Source organism: Numida meleagris, chromosome 10 (assembly GCF_002078875.1).
Source record: "Numida meleagris isolate 19003 breed g44 Domestic line chromosome 10, NumMel1.0, whole genome shotgun sequence".
NCBI classification, from domain to species: domain Eukaryota; kingdom Metazoa; phylum Chordata; class Aves; order Galliformes; family Numididae; genus Numida; species Numida meleagris.
Window position 1 is genome coordinate 1,546,895 of NC_034418.1, and position 21,232 is coordinate 1,568,126.

At 50.5% G+C, this 21,232-nt stretch overlaps 1 protein-coding gene across 15 annotated transcripts in view; it reads left to right on the forward strand.

Annotated features, from left to right (window-relative positions):
- Positions 1-21,232, forward strand: part of HYDIN (HYDIN, axonemal central pair apparatus protein) — a 115,529-nt gene that overhangs the window by 29,006 nt on the left and 65,291 nt on the right. For all 15 annotated transcript variants that reach the window (XM_021408634.1, XM_021408635.1, XM_021408641.1 and 12 more), the window contains 6 exons: positions 372-496; positions 7,753-7,954; positions 11,083-11,266; positions 16,517-16,616; positions 19,407-19,525; positions 20,682-20,905. In XM_021408634.1, coding sequence (XP_021264309.1) covers positions 372-496; positions 7,753-7,954; positions 11,083-11,266; positions 16,517-16,616; positions 19,407-19,525; positions 20,682-20,905 — 954 coding nt within the window. The remainder of the gene's footprint in view (positions 1-371; positions 497-7,752; positions 7,955-11,082; positions 11,267-16,516; positions 16,617-19,406; positions 19,526-20,681; positions 20,906-21,232) is intronic.

The following is a 21,232-nucleotide window of genomic DNA, read 5'->3' on the forward strand; positions in this document are numbered from 1 at the left end:
GGTGGCTGGGTAAGACAGACTTGAGGAAATTGGGGTCAGCTTTGCATGCAAATAGCAGTTTTGGTCTCTGCTGTTCAAAAACAGTTCTCTGATTTGAGTTGCTAGTGGCCTGACTCCTGAGATGCTGCAGAGAGGAAGAGCTGGGTGCAGAATATGAGGGAGAAGAGGTCACTTGACACCATGTGGTCTTCTGAGGGCTGAATCTCTTCAGAAGTGGGAGACAGTAGCTGCATGTCTGATCCTATGTATTCTGTTCTTACTTTGCTGATGTGTTTCATCTGCTTGGTGAGGTGGAAGAGCCTTCGACCCTGGAAGGGATTATTATCTCCAAATCTCCCGTGATATCTCTGATGCCTGTCTTTGCATTGCAGCCCTTTCTCTGTTGATCCCTCCGTTGGGACCCTTAGGATCGGTGACACCATGCAAGTAACGGTGGAGTTCCACCCACTGAAGACTGGAGACCACTGCGGGTCCTTGGTGGTTCACTACGACACAGGTGAGTGCTGGGCAACGTGCAGTGCACACCCTCTGCTGCCTTCCAAATAGAATGGCGTGAAGATTCTCTTGCAAGTGACTTCTGGACCTTGTTCTCTAAAACATCCAGATTCAGAGAAATCTGGATGTTTCAGACTTTAGAGATGTTCAAGGTCAGGCTGGACTAGGCTCTGAGCACCTGATGGAGCTATTGGCATTCCTGTTCATGCAGAGGAGTTGGACTAGATGACCTTTATGGGTCCCTTCCAGCTCAAACGATTCTGAATATTTTATTCTATGAAATAATGACATGGGCTGAGTCTGTCCTTCTGCATGTCCTATGTCACTGTCTCCTGGTGCATCCCTGGGAGACCCTAGTGTCAACATGTTCCCCCACACACCACAGTGATTCCATCATTCCTTTTCGTCCTAGCAGCTCACTTCCCTTGCCAGATGGAGAAAGACAAAAAGATTTTCATGGTCTGCTCTGAAACCCTGAGTTTTGTTCTTACAGGGCTGAAGCACCTTGGCCCCAAAGTGGTTGGCTGACTGACCCCAAAGCGGTTGGCCTGTGTGCAGGTGTTTGCTGTGGGGTGGGTGACATCCCAGGGCCACATACCACCTACCTGGGGATGAGCCCGTGATCTCACTCCTGCCTCTCAGCACAGCGCTATGGTTATTTTTAAGTAAACTACAGATCGAGGAGGCGAGCAAAGGAATAATAAAGAGATTATCTGCCTAGCTTGGCAGCATACAAACCAAGTAAAATGCTGCAGAGTTGAATTGTTGAAGTGAAACTGAAACATTTAATCAATCATTCTCCATAGCTGCTCATTGCAGGGGTGGTGCAGAGCTCCAGCCTCACGGTGGGGCTGGGCTGATTTGGCCAGCACCACGACCTGCATACAGAAAGCAGCCGTGCTGCTCCTGCAGAGCCGCCACCAGAGTTGGTTATGAAACAAGCACTAAGAGCAAAATAGCAGTTTAGGATGCTGGGAGGCACTTTGCTGGCGTGGCTGTGTCTGTATTGATTTGCTGGCTTGTGAGTGGCGGTGGTTCTCTGTGGGTCAGTTGGTTGGTTTGTAGGGTTGGGTGCATGCTGTGTGGTTTTCGCTGAGGTTGGGTAATCCTTTTGTTACAAACTTTTCAGATGAGTGCGAAGAAAATGTATTTATAGTGAAAATCCGGCCTCGATGCTCTGCATGTCCATGCTGCTCCACGTCCCCCATGTACGTGTGTCTGTAGGCACAAAGTCCCAGCCCATGCTGAAATGAAGGAGGCTCAAGGTGTTTTGGGCTGCAGCACATCCCTGTTTGTCACCTTAATATCAGGTGGTGGTATGGGAAGGGGTTTCTGAACCCAGCCTAGTAAGCGTTCCTGCTGAAAAGGGTCCTGCATGTGGCACCACAAAGAGTCTCACTGGTGGCTTGGGTCTTTCTGGATGACTCCCAGCCCACGCCATGTGGATATTGGAAAATAAGTTAGTGGGTTTTAAACTGGTCTCAGCCAAGTCCATATCTGTAAGGCTTAGCTATTCTCTTAGCACTCAAGCAGTTCTCAAGTGAGGTGCCCAGGATGCACGTGAACGGTGTGGCACAAGGTCAGTGAAAGGATGCTCAGGCTGAGGAGATGCATAACAGGCTCCCAAAGCTGTGCCAGAGGTGGAAAACTGATTCACCAGTCCCATGGCACCAAGGAATCACATCTATGGGCAGATCTTTATTGAACTGACCAGAGATGGGCCAGTGATGGAAAGGGGGTGCTGGAGAAGCACAGGGAAGTGTGGAAGGAGAAGCCCTTCTCTGCTCCCTGCAATCCTGTCTCCCGTTGGACTCTGAGAAGCACTGCAGTATGATACTAGGGATGATCTCTGAGCTGTGGAATCCCATTCTAGGCTTCTACATGGCTGCTTGTAGCACCTATGGGCCTTAGTGGACTTGTACAGCTCTGAAATGACTCTGAACACTATCTTCTTTATTTTCCCGTTGGCCACCGCGTCCCTCGGGATCTCTTTGTCAGCACAGGAAGCTTCAGTAATTAGCAAAGCCCCACTGAGCTTGTGCAGAGCTGACAGACACTATATACCGAGATGCTTTTATTGCTGTCAGTGATAAAAGTAATTTGCAGATCGTTTTCCTTCCTCTGTGAGACTGTGATGCAGAAGCAAAAGCCTGGGGGCAGGATGTTTGAGGGGAGAGATCAGAGGAGGTGAATTTTAGGAGATGTATCCAAGCAGAGCCAGCCCTCGAGCAAGAACGTCTGCTCTGTTACTGTCCTGCCTGCTCGTGGTGCAGAGCTCCAGCAAGCAGCTCCCTGGGACGAGGTGTGGGCTGGCAGTCCCTGAGCAAGAGCCCCCTCCTAAAGCAAATCTCAGCTTGTTTGCTGTGGGCCAGACCCATGCTCACCGTGCTCCTTGCTCTCTGCATGCTCAGAGCAAGGAGGGGGGGAGAGCTCAGCTCCAGCTCCTTGAGTAATTGCTTCAAGGGCAGGTGGAAGGTGCTGGCAGCAACCGCCTGCACCTCTGCAGCTGTCAACCAGATTGGGTGAGTTCTTGCTGCACTGGATTGTTGTGGCCTGCGCGTTTTCCCCATTGGAAGTGGATGAAGTGACATGTGGATGAGCCTCTGGAGCCCAGCGTCCTAACTGCCAGCTTGAGGAAAAAATGGATGTTTCATCTCAAATGGGAAAAATGAGGCATGAGATCAGAGGGAAAATTAAAGGCGTGTTTAGCCATAACTAATTAAGGAGCTGACGTGGAGCTCTTCAGTCACCCATGGAGTGACAGCAAGTTGGACGTGGTGTGATAGAGCCATTGGGGTCCAGTGGGGATGACGGGTGACTACAGAGTGGCAGCAAGGAAGCAAAGTGTGCATCAGTGGTGTTGGAGAGACCACGTCCCATCATGGATGGGCAAAGAGGAGCTGTCAGCTGCAGCTGTGGTTGTTCTGCTCCTGCACGGGGGGGTTGTAAGCCAGGAATGCCAGCGCTTTGGGAGGCTGAATCCCTTTCTCCAGCACCAGTTTTACCTGTGCTGGTAAATGTTCAATGAGGTCACCCATGCGTGGGCTTGGTGGTGTGTTGGTGATGGCTGTACCCATGCAGGAAACATTGAATCCCAGCCTGCTTTCTTTTAATTGCTGCTTGAGGTTAAACAAGTGAATGGGTCTGCCAGCAACCCTGAATGTCACAGCTACCAGCCAGGATAACGACATCAGATAACAGCACTGCCCTGCTGTGATCTCTATCTGTGCTCATGTAGGCTTCGGAGGGGTCAACTGCCTCTCCACGGCTCTGTTTTCTTTCCTTAAGAACCTCCTTTCCACCAAGGATCTTGCCGCCCCTCTTGGAATTGCAGTCAGTGGCTTCCAGGAACTTGTTTGAGAATGAAATAAAAATGCTATGGATTCAGTCTGTAGAGCAAATCTTTGCCTTCCTCTTTTTTTTTTTTTTTTTTTCCATCAGCTGATGGATGTGAATAGCAGTACGGTTTAGCAGGGGTTCAGCCCTCGCTGTGCTTCTCATTCCTGATGTCACTCAAGGCACTCCAGCAAGCACAGGATGCTCCCATTTGTCCTAACTGCAGCCAGGATGGAGCTGGCGTGCTTCTTCCCTGAGCAAACTCACTGCCTCTTACAGTACTTACCCAAGAATTTATTTTTGGTCCCTTGAGAACGGTTCCTTTGTCCTCGGGAGGAGTTGGGATCCATCCAGCATTGATCCAGCCATGGAGGTTCATGCATACCACGAGCTGTGATCATCCTGGGTAACACAACCTGGGGAAGAACGTGGGGACCGTGGGCTGCTGGGTGGAAAAGCTGGTGGTGCATGGCGTGCTTTCCTTCTTCCACCGCTGAGAATTCCCAGCAGTTTGCCTGGTTTCTGCCTGATTTATGGCCTTGCCTGCCCGCCTCGAGGCGGCTGGGAGTTAGGTGAGAGGAGGGAGGCGAATTTTGGAGGCCAATGAGGTGTAAAGGTAGCACAGCTCTGCGTTGACTTTGCGTCTCGATAGTGGCAGCGCTGCAGCAGAGCGAGGACTGGTAACTGATGCCCCATCCAGCTGCACGGTTATGGGCTTTTACAGCCTGGATCGATGGGAGTGCCGGGGCCTAATTGCTCCCCAGGGCATTTATTTATGTTGAAGCAGCTAATAGCTAACAAATGGTTCCTGTGTCGTTCCCCTTTTCTAGAACTGCTCTCAATAATGACTTTTTTTACACTGATTCAGATAAAGGTGTCCTACCTCTTGCAAACCTTTCCCCCTCTTGAGGGCCTTGTGAGTGGGGGCAGATGGTCCCTTGCCCGGCAGGAGAAGGGCTACCAAAGTTTGTGCTGCATCCCCATGCTCAAACACCCCCCCAGCAAAGCCCTACTATTGCAACCATGGTGTTGTTCCCATGCTGGAATATTTCATCTCATGCCAAGACAAGCATAGCTTCCTAGGCTTGGTGCGGGGAGATGGTTTAGGAAATGACTTCAAGTTGCTCCAGGGGACGCTCAGATTGGATATTAGGAACAGGGAGTCAGCCTCCCCCAGGGAGGTGGGGGAGTCACTGGCCTTGGGGGTGTCCCAGAGCCGTGGGGATGTGGCACAGAGGGATGTGGGTATGGTGGGGCTGGGCTGGGGTTGGGTTTGGTGGTCTTAGAGGTCTTCTCCAACTGTAATGCAAGAAGAGCCCATTTTGCTCGATGGAGAGTTCGCAACCTGCCATGCTGGCCATTGCCAAGCAGTCATTGCTTTCCATGTTTGCTCCCATTTCTGTCTCAGGGCTGCTTGCATCTGGGGCAGAAACCCTCTTGTTGCCATGTGCCGATGGCTGGCTGGAAGGAACAGGAATATCCTGGCTGTGTGACAGCAGCAGGAGAATTATTTATCCCAGATCAATCCGGAGCTACAATAACACCTCTGAGCAAAGAACTCTGCTTTTGTTTTTCTTGTGTTTGCAGTGATATATTGGCAGGATCTGTCTCCTTGGCTGTGTTTATAGGAGAGATGAGAGCAAGACAACCTTCTGACAAGCTGAGTGAATGAAAATAAGCTCACTTTCTGTGCTACCCAGATATTCCAGGGTTGGCTGTGGGCTCTCCTAGAAGAGGTGAGGGGATGCAGCAGAATATTTCTGTGCAGTCTGGTTTCCAGCTTCCTTAATAGAGCAGTGATCAGTGAAGGGGGAAGTACCAGCTGTTGATTGGTAGGAAAGCATTCTTCATAAAACCCTAAATTTGTTTTGAAATCTTGCTTAAGAATTCCCTCATCCACTCATTGAGATGTACGTCCAGGCTAAACAAAACTTGTCGTTCCATTTCAGAGCAATTTGTGCTTATCAGGAAACTATTCCCTCTTGCACTAGGAAGCTCGTGTAGTATGAGGAGAATTCTGAAAGATGCTTTAGCTCTTCTAAATCCCCTCTTTGTAACTCTTTCCTGCAGCATAGGGCCCAGGAAGGATGACCCACTACTAGATTTCTGACTTGAGATTACAGGAGCTTACGATGTGTGAAGATGCCTGCGCCTGCAGTCATGCAGATGAATGCTGGAATAAAACAGCGGTGTTTCTGCTGTTTCAGAGTGCACATTTCAGGAGTGCACAACCCAAAGCATCTGCTATAAGGCTGTACGAGCCCAGCTCTCGATTTCCACTTCAGGCATTGCTTTGTTGAGGTTGCAGAACAAGAGCTGTCTTGTTCTTTCTGTCGGAAATGTAGCCAGAGCGTGCAAGGAGGAGGGAACTGACAGCCTGGAATAAGGCAGTGTTCTGTAAATAATGGTAGGGCCGGTAAGTCTGGGTCCAGGAATTGTTACAGTAGAGCACGAGTGGCTTGTCCCCCAGAGCAGCAGCAGGGGATGCTGAGCAGAGCGTGGAAGCGTGCATATGCCGTGCTCCCCCGTGGGCTCTGGGGCTGGCAGCTCCCAGGGCTGGAGGCTTTGCTCTCATCTTTGTTTAACAGCTGCTGATGGTTTTGTCTCCTGAGAACGTGTCCAGGTGCTCTCTGGATGTAGAACTGTGAGCCTCTGTCCTATGGCGATGCGTTCCGAGTGAATGAGCATTCCTTGAAAACAGCACTGCTGCTTGTTCAGTGTAACTTCTGAGAACGTTATCTCAGACCCTCAGGTTCCCGTCTTATGAACAATTATGATTTTTTTTTTCCTTATTTGCGTGCTCCAAGCCATTCACTCTTTCACGAACCCCTCTCATCTGCCTCCCCTGTGTGTCCTCTAGGTAGAGGAATCCTCTTCAGTTTCTCTTCATATAGAAGCTGCTCTGTGCTTTTAACTGTTCTTTCTGCCCTTCTCCGTTTCAACCTGTGCTTTGAGGTCAGAACTATACCTGGTATTTTAAGACCCATGTAACCATAGCTATAGACAGCAGAATAATTGTAGTTTTCATGGTGTTTATTTTGTAATAGTTCCTAATGTTACCATTCCTCATGCTGCCTTGAGCCCAAGCTGTGCGTTCTCCAAGCGCTCTGTGCTTCTTCCCATTTCTTCTTGGCAGCTTTTTAGTATCTAAAAGGGGGCTGGAAGAAAGAAGGGGACAGACTCCTCAGCATGAGCTGTTGTGATAGGACAAGGGGAAATGGTTTCAAGCTGAAAGAGGGGAGATTTGGATTGGAGATAAGGAAGAAGTTCTTTGCACTAAGGGTGGTGAGGCAGTGGCACAGGCTGCCCAGAGAGGTGGTGGTGCCCCGTCCCTGCAGACAGCCAAGGTCAGGGGACGGGGCTGTGAGCACTGATGGAGCTGTGGGTGTCCCTGCTCAGTGCAGGGAGTGGGAGCAGACGGCCTTTAAGGTCCCTTCCAACTCAAACCATTCTATGATTTCTTGGGTCAGGATTCCTCTCCTTGACCCCATGCCAGGTGCTCACTGAATGGGAAGGGCAGTGATCTCTGATTCTTCTAAACTTCTTTTTTACATGGTAAATCATCCATTATATAATTCCTTATACGAAAAGGATTGTCCACTCCTTGGAAAAATTGCTAGTTCTCTTGCAATGTAGACTTAACTTGAACGCCCACTACTGCGACTCCCTTAGAAGACATGAGGGCTGAATTCCTCACATGTGGGGAAGAATGGATGGATAACTGTAGAGATTTGCTAATTTAAGGATGAATCTGGCTTCATTTCCTAAAAAGAAAGAGGTCTCTTTTCCCAGAACCAATGCCATTCTACTGTGTTGTGGCTGGGCATGTGGTGGGAAATTGCAGTTGTGTCGTGGTAGGATTTACCTTGTGCTTCCACCAGCATATGAGCTGAGCGAAGGCTCTCCTTTGCTTCGTTCCAGGTGAAGATGTTCTCACAAGCCTGTATGGAGCAGCAGTGGATGTCAACATCAGGCTGGACAGGAACTCTTTGATGATTGCGAAGACTTACCTCACGCTGGCGAGCCACAGATCTGTAGTCATCCACAACCGGAGTGAGATCATAGCCCACTTCCAGTGGAAGGCTTTTGTTACTCAGGAAGAGGAGGATCAGCAGAAGCTGAGGTTGGTGTGATAGATTCGTTTCAGGATGATGCTCTGCCAAGGGTAAAGCTCGTGTGTGGCTTCAAGTGGTGTTGGTGGTTTTGAATGTTGTAGGATGAGTAAACCATCAAGATGTGTGAGCTTCAGGGTAATGCAGCTCAGTTCTTCCTGCTCCATTTTTGCCTCTACTCCATCTGGGGATGAGCATTTGGGGAGGAGATATTGATTGCAACGGCTGCATTTCCTCACATCACAAATCCATGCTCTATGGGAGCACAAACCCATGAGATCTCGGGATCCTGGGGATACAGAGGGTCCACGAGGCCAAGGGCTGCAGTGAGAAGCAGCACCTTAGCTATGCTGTGTGCAGCGATGTTATTATAAACACACTGCAGTGCCTTCACTCCAGCTTTGATCGGAAGGCAGGGTAGAGCCCTGTTGGCCCAGAAGGTTCCTGCTGTGGGACACTGAGTGGCTTTGCCCTTCCCAGGTTTCCAGCACAATGAGATTCTTCTGCCTGTCTTTAGAGGCTGGAGGGAGCTGAGAGGAGGTGGGGAGGTGGGCTTGGAATTGCCTTTGGGCTCTGGCTCTGTGCGTCTTCGTGGCAATGAGAGATGGGGCAGGTAGTGACAATGATGCTGGAAGGGCCAGGGGTTGGAGAGGTCCTTCAAAGGGTGTCTTTGGTGAAGCTGTGAGATTTCAGTTTCAGGCAGCAAAGAAACACAGCCTGGGGGTTGATGAATTGGAAATTAGACTTAAAAGCTGGAGTGATTTAGGGAATTGTGTGACTTTTCAGACTTGGATGGATGCAGGTACATTGGAGTTACTCTGAACCCACAGCTGATCAGGAAACTGCCTTAAACAGGAGCACTTTTTAAGGGCTTCTGAGCAAATAAAGTTCAACATAATTAGGTCAGAAATGCCTTGAAGGCCAAAGCTAGTTTTCCACTGTTCTCTATTTTTAATTACACAGCGTGTGACTTCTGTGCAAGCTCAGTGTGTTAAAAGAAAACCTCGTGACCTTCTCTTGGTGCTTCCCTGAACTATTCCTTCAGCATCTCATCACCTGCTTGTCTCACACTGGGCCCTGAGTCGTCACAAGCGACCAGGTTTCCTCACAGTTAACTTCCACCTGATTTTTTTTCACCCAGTTACATCTGATGTCATTCAAGTTTGTGTTCTGGGCTTTGGCCAGAGCGTTCTGTTCTTCCTTGCTGCAAGCCTTAGGGAGCATCCTAGTTCCAACGCTATTGCTCTTGATGCACGCCGTGTCCTATGTTCCTGCTTGCTGGGACTGCCCGTCCTGGGAGGTGAATCTGAACCCTCTGTGCTGCCCAGAGCTCTGTACTTCTGTCCAGGTATCAGTCACCTTCATCCATGAGTAATATGCTTGATTCCTTGAGGCAGCAGCATCTATACAGAATTGTTGAGCTTTGCACAGGAAGCTCCAGAACTGAACCTTCAAATTCAGAGTACAGCAGTGCTGGAGTTAGGGCTAGTTTGACCTCCTGTTTGAATGATTCATTTGGGCTTGAAATCATGGGAGGCCAATAACTCTGCTGCGTCTCTGTGCCTTGTGTGCCTGCATCTGCTGCTTTGCCTTGCAGCTTGGTGGGCACTCAGAGGGTGGGGATCCTACAAGGTGTTCCTTCCTGGCCTCTTGGTGAATTGACAGATAAAGGAAGCTCCATAATAAACATGAGTGCACTTGGATTGTGTGTGCACGCTTGGATGCCTCAAGATGTTCAGCTTGGAGCCCACACCTGGTAAATCTGCGTTTTGCACTGTTTCTCTGCAGTCAAGGAAGAGACAACCCAACATAAGAGAAGCTCTTGAGGCCTCAGAACTGTTCTTCATGGGGAGAGGCAGTGCAGGACCCCACACTTGAATGCGACCCTAAAAGAGGTGGATTTTTAGGACTGTTGGGGGTCTGCTCTGTCTCCCTCCTGGAGGACTTTCAGGGATCCCGTGGTGGAATCACAGCCTGTGGATGGAGACTGGGTTCAGGCTTGCTCACCTCAGTGACTTCTCTTAATCCACAGCTTTGTAGGTCAGCCATGGAGAAAGATTTCCTATTACACTATGGGGAGCTAGCCAAAGCAAGTATTTTTGGCACTGGTGACAGCATTTGCCTGAGGCTCTGTCTGTGTGCAGCTAGTAACGGCTGTGGCTGTATTTCCTTTCTAATTGCATTTGAATTTAGCTGGGTGATGACTGCTATCCTTCTTCTTCTACGTCACCTCAATTTGCTGCATATGGAGCCTTACACCCTCTCTTCTGGAGCTGTCACCTGCTGGGTCTTTGTGGCCGAGTGTGAAGGGGGACAGCAACAGTGCTCTCTTCTCATCTCTTGTTTGTGATCTTTGAGCACTGGAATGATTTCTGCTGTGGCTACCAGTGCAGGGGGAGAGAACTGAGTCAGGCTCTGCAGGGAGAGCCCAAAAGAAAGGAGAAGATGAGGTTGTTCAAGGCTAGGCTCTAGGGTCTAAATTCAGAGGTACTGGTTCTGACTTATTTATTGGGTGATGCTCAGTGAAGTCTCTCCCACTCTGTTTTTATGGGTATAAAGCCATCAGTTTCACTGAGGTGATGTGAGGCCTGAGTTCATGAGTTTGCTTTTAGAAAGCTCTGGGACCTATTGTGGAGAGACCTACAGAGAACAGAAGCAGATACTGTGCCCTGGTCCAACAGGGAAAGAAAAAGACCGATGCAGGGAAAATGCAGCTGAGATCTAACCTCTTCCCCTCCCAGAACTCCCCTTTCTAGTGAAGCACTGCAATGGTTGGCCCTTGATATTTCTGTTCTCTGCCTCCCCTTCAGCAGCTCTGTGAGTAGGAGAAGCCATCAGAGGTTGGGGGGTGGATGCTCCACTGGTTGGCAGCTTTGAGCCAGGAGCTCTTTTGAGGGTTGCTAGCTTTCAAAATCGTGTTCTTAGCTTGTAAGCATGGAGCAAAGCACCCTGCCGTGCTGGTGAATGGGTAGCGATGACGTGACCCATGCGGGACCCCAGGCTCTGGGTGAGCCCCTTGCTGTGCTGCAGCTGCTGCTCCCCGCTGAGCACGTTGCCGGCCCTCTTTTTACACGGCAGCCTCTGCAAATGTGTTGCTTATCCAATTATCCGCTTGGTTTGTCTCTCCCCGTGGCTCCAGGCTGTGTCACAGGCTGCGGAGGCAGGAGGAGGACGAGATGGATCGCTTTATTGATGAGTGCATGGTGGACCCCTCTCTGCGGGAACGCCTTTCCGTTCTCTCCCGTGTCTTCCAGAACCACCGTGCAAAAGTGCAGGGAGACTCCATGCTCTTCTCTGATGACATCTTCGCCATCGAGCCAGTGGTAAGCAACAGCTGGGACCTCCCTCCTCTTCCTCCTCCAACGCAGGCTGCATTGCCCCATGGCACCGCTTGGCTTTCCCTACCGGGAAATGGGGATGGGAGTAATTATCACTTCAGCCCTGTGATTGTGAGGCTCTCTGATAGCGCATTTGCTATCAGAGCTGAGCGTGAGTTCCTCTCTTCTGTGCACCTGCCTGAAACGTGCTTGGAGCTTGCAGTGCTCAGGGGTCTCAGTCTGGGCACACCTCACATAGGATGGGAGTTAACAGAGGACATTAGAGTGCTGTCAGATCACATATTAACCCTGCCCCCGAAGAAACAAAAAGAGGCCAAATTCAGGTTTAATCATGGAAAACCCAATCCCTTCCTCTAGCCTGGATTTGCACCATATCTGTATATCCTGTGTGAAGTCACCTGAGAGCTGGAAACGAGACTGGCAGGTTGAAATAGGCTTTTTGTTCTTTGTTGCACGTAGTTATGGAAATATTTTTTTATTTCCTGCTTATTTAAGCAAAACTCCAGTTTTTTTCAATCAACCAGAGCACCCTGTGGTGCACGGAGCAGTGTTTGGAGCATATCCCAGGGCTCAGGTCTGGAGGGAGGTGTTTCCTCTGTTAACTGTTTGCTCTGGGACTGGCTGTAAGTGGGCTTGCACATCAGTCCCTCCCCTTCTGTCTTGTCCAGCGTCACCAATCCCTTGACTGCCTTTCATTCTGTTAGTTATGGAACAATCAGTTCAACATTCAGAGTTGTGCTCATGTCTTTCTTATGTCTTCCTTTCTCCCTGCCTAGCATGAGGGTTTCTTTTCATCAAATAAATACGTTCTCCTTTTATCAAATGGCAGAATCTGAAAAGTCATTGCCACTCACTTCCATAACTGCTCCATCAATGGCCCCATGCCCTTCTGCTCTGACAAATGCCCTTTGTGCTCTGCCACGTAAATCCCACCCGAAGATGGGACCTCGATGCCTTGGCTGACCTGGCCAACCATAGTGGCTGCTCCTTTCCTCCCATACATCACCTCTGGTGCCTGAGAGCAGCTGGTGGAAATGATCAGACCCTTGTAACAAGGGACTGGAGGATGGATGGGTTCATGTTCATCGCCCTCAAATTGTTTTTGGAGGTCAGGAAGCTGATGGGGCCATAGCAGCCTCATGACCTTTCTGGGCAGGATGGCTTTGCAGAAGATTTGCTGCCTTCAGCTGTCGGTATTTTTGGGTGTTGCCATCTGTAGAAGCTGCAGCAGATCACTTTGGTCTGCACAGGGTTAACTCGCTGATGAAAATAATAACAAAAAAGAAGAGAAGGCAGTGATTTTGGAGTTAACCACGTGACCATAAACATTTTGAGCAGCCGTCCAAGCCTGTGGGAAACAAGCTGTTATGCAACTCTGACTTCCTAAGCGCATCTCCAAGTCAGTTTAATTTATTTTTGCAAATGCACAGGGTCTGTCAGCAGAAGCAGCTGTGCTGGAAGCCCAGGTGGCTACCACAGGACACAGCCCTTGCTTTTTGCTGCATCCTCTCCACCACAGCCTAGCTGTAAACACGTGGGAGCTGACTCTTTGGAAATGGAAACCGACGGATGGGGAGGATGCAGATTTGTTACTGTCCCACTGCCCTTGACGAGTCATCACTGTCCTGTCATTGGGAGCCGTTCCTTGGCGTTGCATGTGAGCTCTGAGATCCCCAGGTCACAGAGCTGCTCCTGTTGTGGGTGTGGGGATCCTGCAGCTGGGGACCACGCTGGTGCCTGCCCACAGCAGAGCTCACTGCACAGCACTTCTGCTTTTGGCAGAAGGCCCCATCCCAGCTGGCAGCACCAGTCCATCCCGCAGCTCAGCGTGGGTTTGGTTATTTATGGCCGGAGGCAGATGTGAGCAATGGCACTGCCGTTCCCATCAGTGCCCTGAGCTAGCAGGGTGCACCATGGGTATCATTTCACTAGCGGTTGAACCAGAGGTGATGGCTTCAAGTTGCACCAGGGGATGGTCAGGTTGGATAATGGGAAAAAATTCTTCTCCAAAAGAGCAGTGGGGCACTGGCACAGCTGCCCAGGGAGGTGGGAAAGTCACCATCCTTGGAAATGGTCAAGAACCATGAGGATGTGGCACTGAGGGATGTGGTCTAGAGCTGTCACAGGCATGGGTGGATGAGTGGACTAGATGATGATGGTGGTCTTTCCAGCCTTAACAATTCCGTGATTCACTGCCACTGTTTCCAAGGTCTTTGGTTCAGTGTCTGCTGCATCTTTTGTGCTGCACCATCATACATCCACCTGCCCTTGCAGCCTGTCCAGGGCTGATGTTAAGCCAGCAGCATTGCAGTGTCATGTTCCCAGCACCCAGTGTCGGGTTTCTATCCTGGATAGCATTCATGGGAGTTCTCCCTGCCCTGTCTTAGCGGCCGCTCACTGCCAGGGGCTTGACTCTCTCACACAAGCCTCAAAGGGTGGATAATGAAGCATATCCTTTTAACCAGCAGCCATTCATCTCCCCTGGGGTAGCAGGAACATGGTGAGGAACCTCTTCCACAGCCTACTTTAATTTCCCAGGAGAAATAACTCATAATATTTTCTAGCTTTATAGTCTGACATACAGCAGTAATGAAGGGAGAAATGACCAGAATTTCCCAGAATAGTTACGCCTGTCTTAAAAGGATTTGTTTTAGTCATGGAACAGTAGAATAAAATGTAACTGATAATTTCTTCTTGCCCTCCAACCTCTGAATAAAGCTGCCCAGCTGACGGGGAAGCTGCCTGTGGACAGACTGCCAAAAGTTTTCCATGAAAATGCATGGAATCCTGCAGGAGGGTGACTTCACATCAGCTCAGGAGTCTGATCCTATTAACGGCTGGTGCTGGCTTCCTAGTGCTGGAGGAATGCAGGACTCCACTGGTCACGCTGCATTAGAACTAGTGCAGAGCTGTGCTGGTGCACAGAGGTGGGATCTCAGACACGGGAGTTGGAATCAGACCCTACAGTCTGTGACATTGCTTCTAGGATGTCTTGTAGGAAGTTCCCACTGCTGCAGCTGCAATGGCTCCCAGCGGCGATGCAGGAATAAGGCAGTTTCCTTCTCCAGCGTGGCTCCTATCCACCCCATGTGGTGGCTTCTTTCTCCTGTTCAGGGCAAGAGAAAATGGGCCCTGAGAACAGAGCAAGCATGGGCATCGTTGCTCCAGCTCCCCGGGTAGGTTGGCCCAAAGCTGCAGAGACACACAGGGATTCCTCCGAGGGGCACTGAGCCTCGCTGTGCCTCCACTTCTGCGTGCTGGAAAGCAGGGAGCTGGGCTTTGCTGAAATCCATCCATTAGGAAGCTCTCCATGAGCTGTTCCCTTCTGTAGCTGCAGTGGCTCCCAGCACTGCTTCTGAGCTGTCCCCGACTCCTGCCCCTCCTTGCTGGCCCTGCACTCAGGTCCCCATGCACTGTCATGCTCTCCCTACTGCTGCCCCTGTGCGATCTTGCTGGGGCCGTGCTCCAGCCCGGTGCCAGCTCTATTTCTATCACAGATGTACTCGCAGTAGAATTCCTCAAATCCCAAAGTCAGCTAAACTTGCTCAGCTAGAAAACTGCACCGTTGGTAGCAGATACATATTCATCAGGCCAATGGCTTTTTAATTTTCTTCCTTTCCTGCTTAGGTTCATTTTTTTTGCTTATGAATTGTATTGTGCTTGCTTCCATTAACGGGAGATGTATTGCCTCTGTCAACCTCTGAGTAATAACCCCCATGCCCCCAAGTGTCCACAGGGCCAATAAGTCTGGCTGCGGTGCATGGAGCAGACTGGTGAGTACCATCAAGAAGCCATCTGCTGCACTGCATTCAGAGAACCTTGGCTGGTCTGGGTGGAAGGAGAGATGCACTCTGACCTTCCCAGGCAGGGCTGGGCTCAGTGGGAGCTTGTTCTGCACAGCTATAAGCAATACAGCCAGCAATGATGACATGGTATAGAATCTCACCTTGCTTTTCCAAATGTGTTTTAAAGCTGGGGAAGGCACTGCAGTACAGGGTGGCTTGGCTGTCATCTTGATGTTGGTACTTTTATCCTCAAGAGAAGAAAGAGCAGCAGTGGGGAGGGAGGGAAAGCTTGAGCTAGCTTCCCTAATATCCAACCTGAGTGGGGACTTTTACGTGGATTGCCCTGAGCCACTCTACAGTGGCATCCCACTCACTACTGAGCTTCCCACCCTGTGCTCCAGTTACAGGGCTCAGGATGTGCCGTCCCTCTTGCTTTATGCCCCTGCACCACATGAAGACCTCCAGCTTCCCAACCACTCTGGCCACTTTGGCAACATCCTTTCTCAGCTTGACTCTATGTGTGGATGATGGTGCTACGTGAAGATCCATTATGATATCCTAATGGCACCATAAGGCTTTATCTTCAGCCTGCTTCTTGTTGGAGAGAAACATTGCGCCAGGGGAGGTTCAGGTGGGATATGAGGAGCAATTTCTTCTCCCATTGAGCAGTGAGGCACTGGCACAGCTGCCCACGGAAGGTGTCCCAGAGCCGTGGGGACGTGGCACTGAGGGACGTGGTCTAGAGCGGTCACAGGCATGGGCTGATGGTTGGACTGGATGATCACAATGGTGATTAATGATTCTGAGATGCGGCTCTTGTATTTGTTCTTGCTCTATGAGAAGAATCGAAGTCATTCTCTTCTTGCAGGCTTTTCTTGTGGTGGTGGGGAGGACTTATTGGTGTTCGAAGTGGTTCCCCTTGCCCTGCTGCCCCTGAGCAGGCAGCGTGCAGAGGAGCTGCTCGCAGCTGCAGCCCAATAACTCACCATGTCTCTTTAATTTCCGTGGGAACTGTCCTCTGAGCTGTAAGCACCGAGCCGATGGGAAGTGTTACAGTTATTTAATATTTATGCTGCAGGAGCGCCGGAGGCTCCCATCAGTTCAAGGCTCGTCTGGACAAAGCACTGAGGATGCCCAGCAGCCAGCAGAATCACAGCCCCGCTTTGTTGATAGAAAATAACTCTGCTCCCTGTCTCCTTCTATAAGCTGCATTTTTCATTCCTTGCAGAGTATCACTTCAGCTAACAAAATGCCTCTGTCAGGTGCCAGCAAAGGTATGGGGTCAGGGAGATTTTCTTCAGCCAATACCAAACTCTCATAAATGTTGTTGATGCGTGTTCACTTGCTCCTTGCTCTTTGCTGACGCCCAGGTACAGGCTGTAGTGCTGTGGTTGAAGCTAAGAAACGTGATGTTTGGAGGTAAACAGTTTGCTGTCTGCTTCTGTTGTAGGAGGGAGACGTCTGGCCGAATTCTTCCGCTGAAATTAACGTGATCTTTAGACCCCGAGAAGCCGGGCTCTATCAGCAGACCGTCTACTGCGACATCTCAGGTGGGGCTCCCTGTCTCTCTTCCCTTGCCCCCAGTGGTGGAGGGGCACCAACACTCCATGCCAACCTGCTTCTGGTGCACTGGGAGGGTGGTGGTGAAGGGAGGAGATACTAAGCCATGGATTTCCCTCGATGTTGTCCCTACAAGGACAAAGAACCCCATACCAGGACAGCTTCAGGAGACAGGCACTGTGAACATCTAGGTGCCGGGAGCAGGTGTGATCAGCTCCCCCAGGTCACCCTCCTTGCCCTTGCAGAGGAGGCAGCTTTGCTGTGCTAGCACGGGCAGGGAGTGCTTACAGCAAGCTGCATGGTTCAAGTTACCTTGCCCTTCCTCCAGGACTCCACGCAGTGCTGGTCATGATGTTTTCCAAGGGGGGAAAGGGAATGCTGTGTTTTTCCCCATCAAAGAGGAAGAGAGGGGAGGCAGTGGTCCTCCAGTTCTGGAGGACGCAGCCACCAGCGTGGCTGCTTTGTGCCTTTCCTCTCCTTGGCACTCTGATACAAATGTCATGAAACAGATTTTATTTATACAGTAATTGCATGGGGTTTGCTTGGCAAATGCCACCTTCAGTAATTACACAGGGCTTGTGTTAACAAACCGTCTTCCTGCCCACCAGCTGCGGTTGTTAGAGATGTGGAAGGGAAGGATTTACTTAAAACCTTGCTCCCAAGGGATGCTCCTGGCTCTGGGATCGGTGCTCTGTCGTCCATCGCTTTGCTGCAGCATCCACAGAGGTTCCCCCAGGAGGGCTGATCTGTGTCTGAGAGGTGGGGAAGCTGCTGGTGTGTGGTCCTGGAGCGAGCCTGGAAGTCATGGGAACGGAGCTGGGAAGATGGTTCTGCTCTAGGAACAAGGACCTGGCTCCTTGGAGGCCCTCGAGGGCCCATGGGATTGCTCAGCTCTTCCACTGGCTCCCTGAAGAAGGACCTCAGGGTCACTTAAATTATGTGCCTACACCCATTCCTTGTAAAACAGAGCATCATCAAGTCAAACTGTCAGAGTCAAGGTCCCTCGGTGCAGAAGGAATCTGGAGAAGCAACAGCGACGTTCAACGGGGGAGTCAATTAATTTTGCTTCTCGTTTCCTCTAAGAAGCATGACTGTTCCATGTGCATTTGCATGCCATCACGAGTCCCCTCGGAGCGTGGCGTGCAGATGGTCGACGTGTCCCTTGCTGGGAATATTTGGAAGCTTGGCCCCCGTGCAGCCCCATGCATGGCACAACCGAATCTCACGTGCCTCCGTGGGTCGCGGAGTCAGCGCTGGTGGCTCAGGAGATTGGCAGAACCTATCAGCACCACGCAGCCTGCAAACCTGGCAGTGAAGGAGTGGTTTGAAATTTGCCCTCGGCAAATATTTAAGCTCAGAATGAACTTTTAGTTGTTCATGCAAATAAAACCGTGGTTCCTGAGCTGCTGGAAGGAAGTACACAGAAGGGGAGGTGGTGCTCAGACACACAAATTTTGGTTTTAGATTGGTCCATGCTCAGAAATATGTTGTGTTACAACTGATTTATGCCCAAAACTCCAAGCCATTCACAGACCTGTGCCACAATAGTTGGAGGAGCCAAGTCCAAAATGATGGACGCTCCCTTGCCTTGTGGCAGAGCTGTCCTGTATAACATCAAGCTGTCCTACGAAGATCCAAGCTCTCACTGCACAGTGTTGGGTGTGGATTTGGGACTGAGGTCAAAAAGGAGGTCTAGCCCTTGGTACCACCCATCCTGGCCTCTGTGCTCCAGGACATGGTTTTTGTGGTGGGAGGACTGCATGGTGCAGGGCTGGGTAGAGGTAGAAAGGAGGCCTTCTCTCCGTGGCCTTCAGGAGGGGCTGAGGACATTCTGCAGAAGGAGAAGGATCACCATTGATTGGTTTGCTTGCAGCAGCCATGGGTCTCATCTCTCAGGTGTACGAATTGCAGCTTCACAGCTTCGTGGACAAAAGCTCATCACTTGAAAGTATTTGCCGTTTCCTAAGAGCTTTGGTGGGTTCAGATCTAGAGGTTTTAATGAAGGTGAAGCCACGCGTGATGCCAGATGGATAAATCTCTTGGTAGCGAGCGCCCAATGCTGTGTCTTTTACAGTGTCTGTGAAACAGAAATCCACAGTGCTCCAATTAATGTCTGAGCTGCGAAACATAACTCTCATCTCTGCCATCAGCTGGCCTTTGGCTGTATCCGTTTGAAAGACGTTGAATTCAACAAAGCTTCATCGCTCTTGCTTTCTGGCTTCGGGCTTTTATCCAACATCCTCATCTCATGGCCGTGAGATCAAAAAGTCAGTTGTCACTCAGGAGGCTGTTCCAGGAGAGTTTTCAAGGTGCGGTGTAGTCACCGCATTGTCACATCTGGGCTCATCTTTCCCACTGGAAATCATCTGGGATGTTCTGAATAACTATATAGGGCAGTGAGGCCCTGGCACTGCTGCCCAGAGCTGGGGGTGCCCCATCCCTGGAGCTGCCCCAGGCCATGGGTGGGCCCTGAGCCTGGTGGGGGCAGCCAGCCCACGGCAGGGGATGGGTCTGAGTGGGCTTTAAGGTCCCTTCCAACCCAACCATGGTGTGATTCTATGATAAAGATTCTGTGATTGCACAAAGAACTTGAAGGAAAGGAGTATTTTAGTGTGAAGCTACAACTCTTGGACTTTCTTCTCCTCCTTGTGCTTCTCACCTTCCATATAGAGCAGAACGGGATGGCGGGGAGCCCCAAGCCAGCATGGGGATAGGAACTGGAAGTGAGGTATTGGGACAACAGAGGGAATCATTGCACTGAGATGGATGTTCCCCCCCAGGCCGCGAGACCAGGCTGCCCCTGCGCATCAGAGGGGAAGGTGAAGGGCCCCGGCTGCGCTTCAGCTTCGACCAGCTGGACATTGGGAAGGTGTTTGTGGGCTCAGCCCACAGCTACGAGGTGAGTGGAGGGAAACCCCCGGCCCCTGCCTGAGATCTGCTCCCTGCAGAGAAGCTGGGAATGCTTAGTGCTGCCCACCGTGCTTCACTCAGTACTCCGCTGGTTGCACAAACAGCAAAGCATTTCTGCAAATGAGGGTGAGGAACTTTCCATATATTTGGTATCCAGTCTTTTGCAAAAAAAGAAATAAAGCAGAGCAACCGAAAAGAGGTAGTAAATGAGGCAATGCATCATGCCAGACGTTTTCAAAAGCGTCACTGTGGCAGGGAAGGACACACTGAGGTGTTTTCTTACCAAAATATTTTGCTCTCTATGCATTTTTAATGCTGATACTTTATTGCTTCTTGCTATATTAATTTATAATTTCCATTACTTGAGAAAAGATGGATAAGTCAATGATGCTGTTACTCAGTGCTGTCCTAAGCAGCTGGACTGGAGATAAACCTCAGCTTAGGGCAGGCTCGCTAAGAGTTCAGTTTACCACTGTGCAATCTGAATACCTGAATATTTCCAGCAGCAGCTGCAAAATTAAAAAGCAAAGGGTATTTCTATGCTTCTGTCTCAGTTCTTCTGGCAGATTTGGCAAGGGCAAAAGGTAGGGAAGATAAATCCAAAAGGCGTAGATAAGGCCCTGGAAATGGCCGGGTTTCTCCCAGTGGAAATTGATAACTTAATTTGCTGCAGGTGGGTTTGGTGGTGGAGCACCGCTGCCCACAGGCACACATGGGCATATTGCGACCAGCGTGACAGAGCTGGAGCTCAACAAGCTTTGCAATTATTATTATTATTTTTTTGTAATGGTAAGCTCTTAGATGATGGCTGTGGCTGTTCATAAAGAGAAATTCTTGAGAACAGGTGGAGCTGCTCTGCACCTCACTCCCATTCCCTCCTGACATTGCTGGTTGGGCAAAGCCCAAGGAACTGGCAGACTAAAGAAAACAGAAGTGTAGAATCACTCTGTTTGAATGGAACCATCACTACTCTGCACGAAGAAACCCAAAGGCGGAATTTGTTGTGTTGTATTCCCATTGGCTTCCACTGGGCAGCAGCACACAGCACCTTCTGCCTCTTAGTGATGTGAATTGTTGAGTCATGAAACAGATCATCCTTTTGTAGGAAGATTCCTCACGCATGTCCCTTTCTCTCTCTGCTGCAGGTGATCCTGTTTAACAAAGGACCCATCGACGCTCTCTTCCACATGGTGCCTCCAACCACAGCGCTGGGCTCCTGCTTTACCTTCGTTCCCCGCGAGGGCCTGGTCCCCCCGGGAGGCCTGCAGCACATCCGCATCTCCTTGCGCTCCACCATCCTGGGGCAGTTCACTGAGGAGTTCGGGGTCAGCGTGCACGGCTGCCCCCAGCCCGTCACCTTGACTATCAGGTGAGGTGGTGACTTGCTGCCTCGGGGTGATCCCACCGTCCCTGCAGGTGTTAAGGAGCCTTGGAGACGTGGCGCTGAGGGACGTGGGCAGTATTGGTGGAAGGTGGATGGTGGGGCTAGATGATCTGAGAGGTCTTTTTCCAATCTTAATGACTCTATGATTCTCAGAACCAGAGTGCTATACAAGCTTGTCCCAGGTGGTCCTTCCCATCGGCTGGTGGGATGTGGTGTTGGAGGCAGGAAAGTTGATGCTCGGTGTTGAAGAGCTTTGGGGTGGCTGTACCTCCTCAGCAGCTCCTGGGAGGTACCAGACCAAGCACTGGGCCA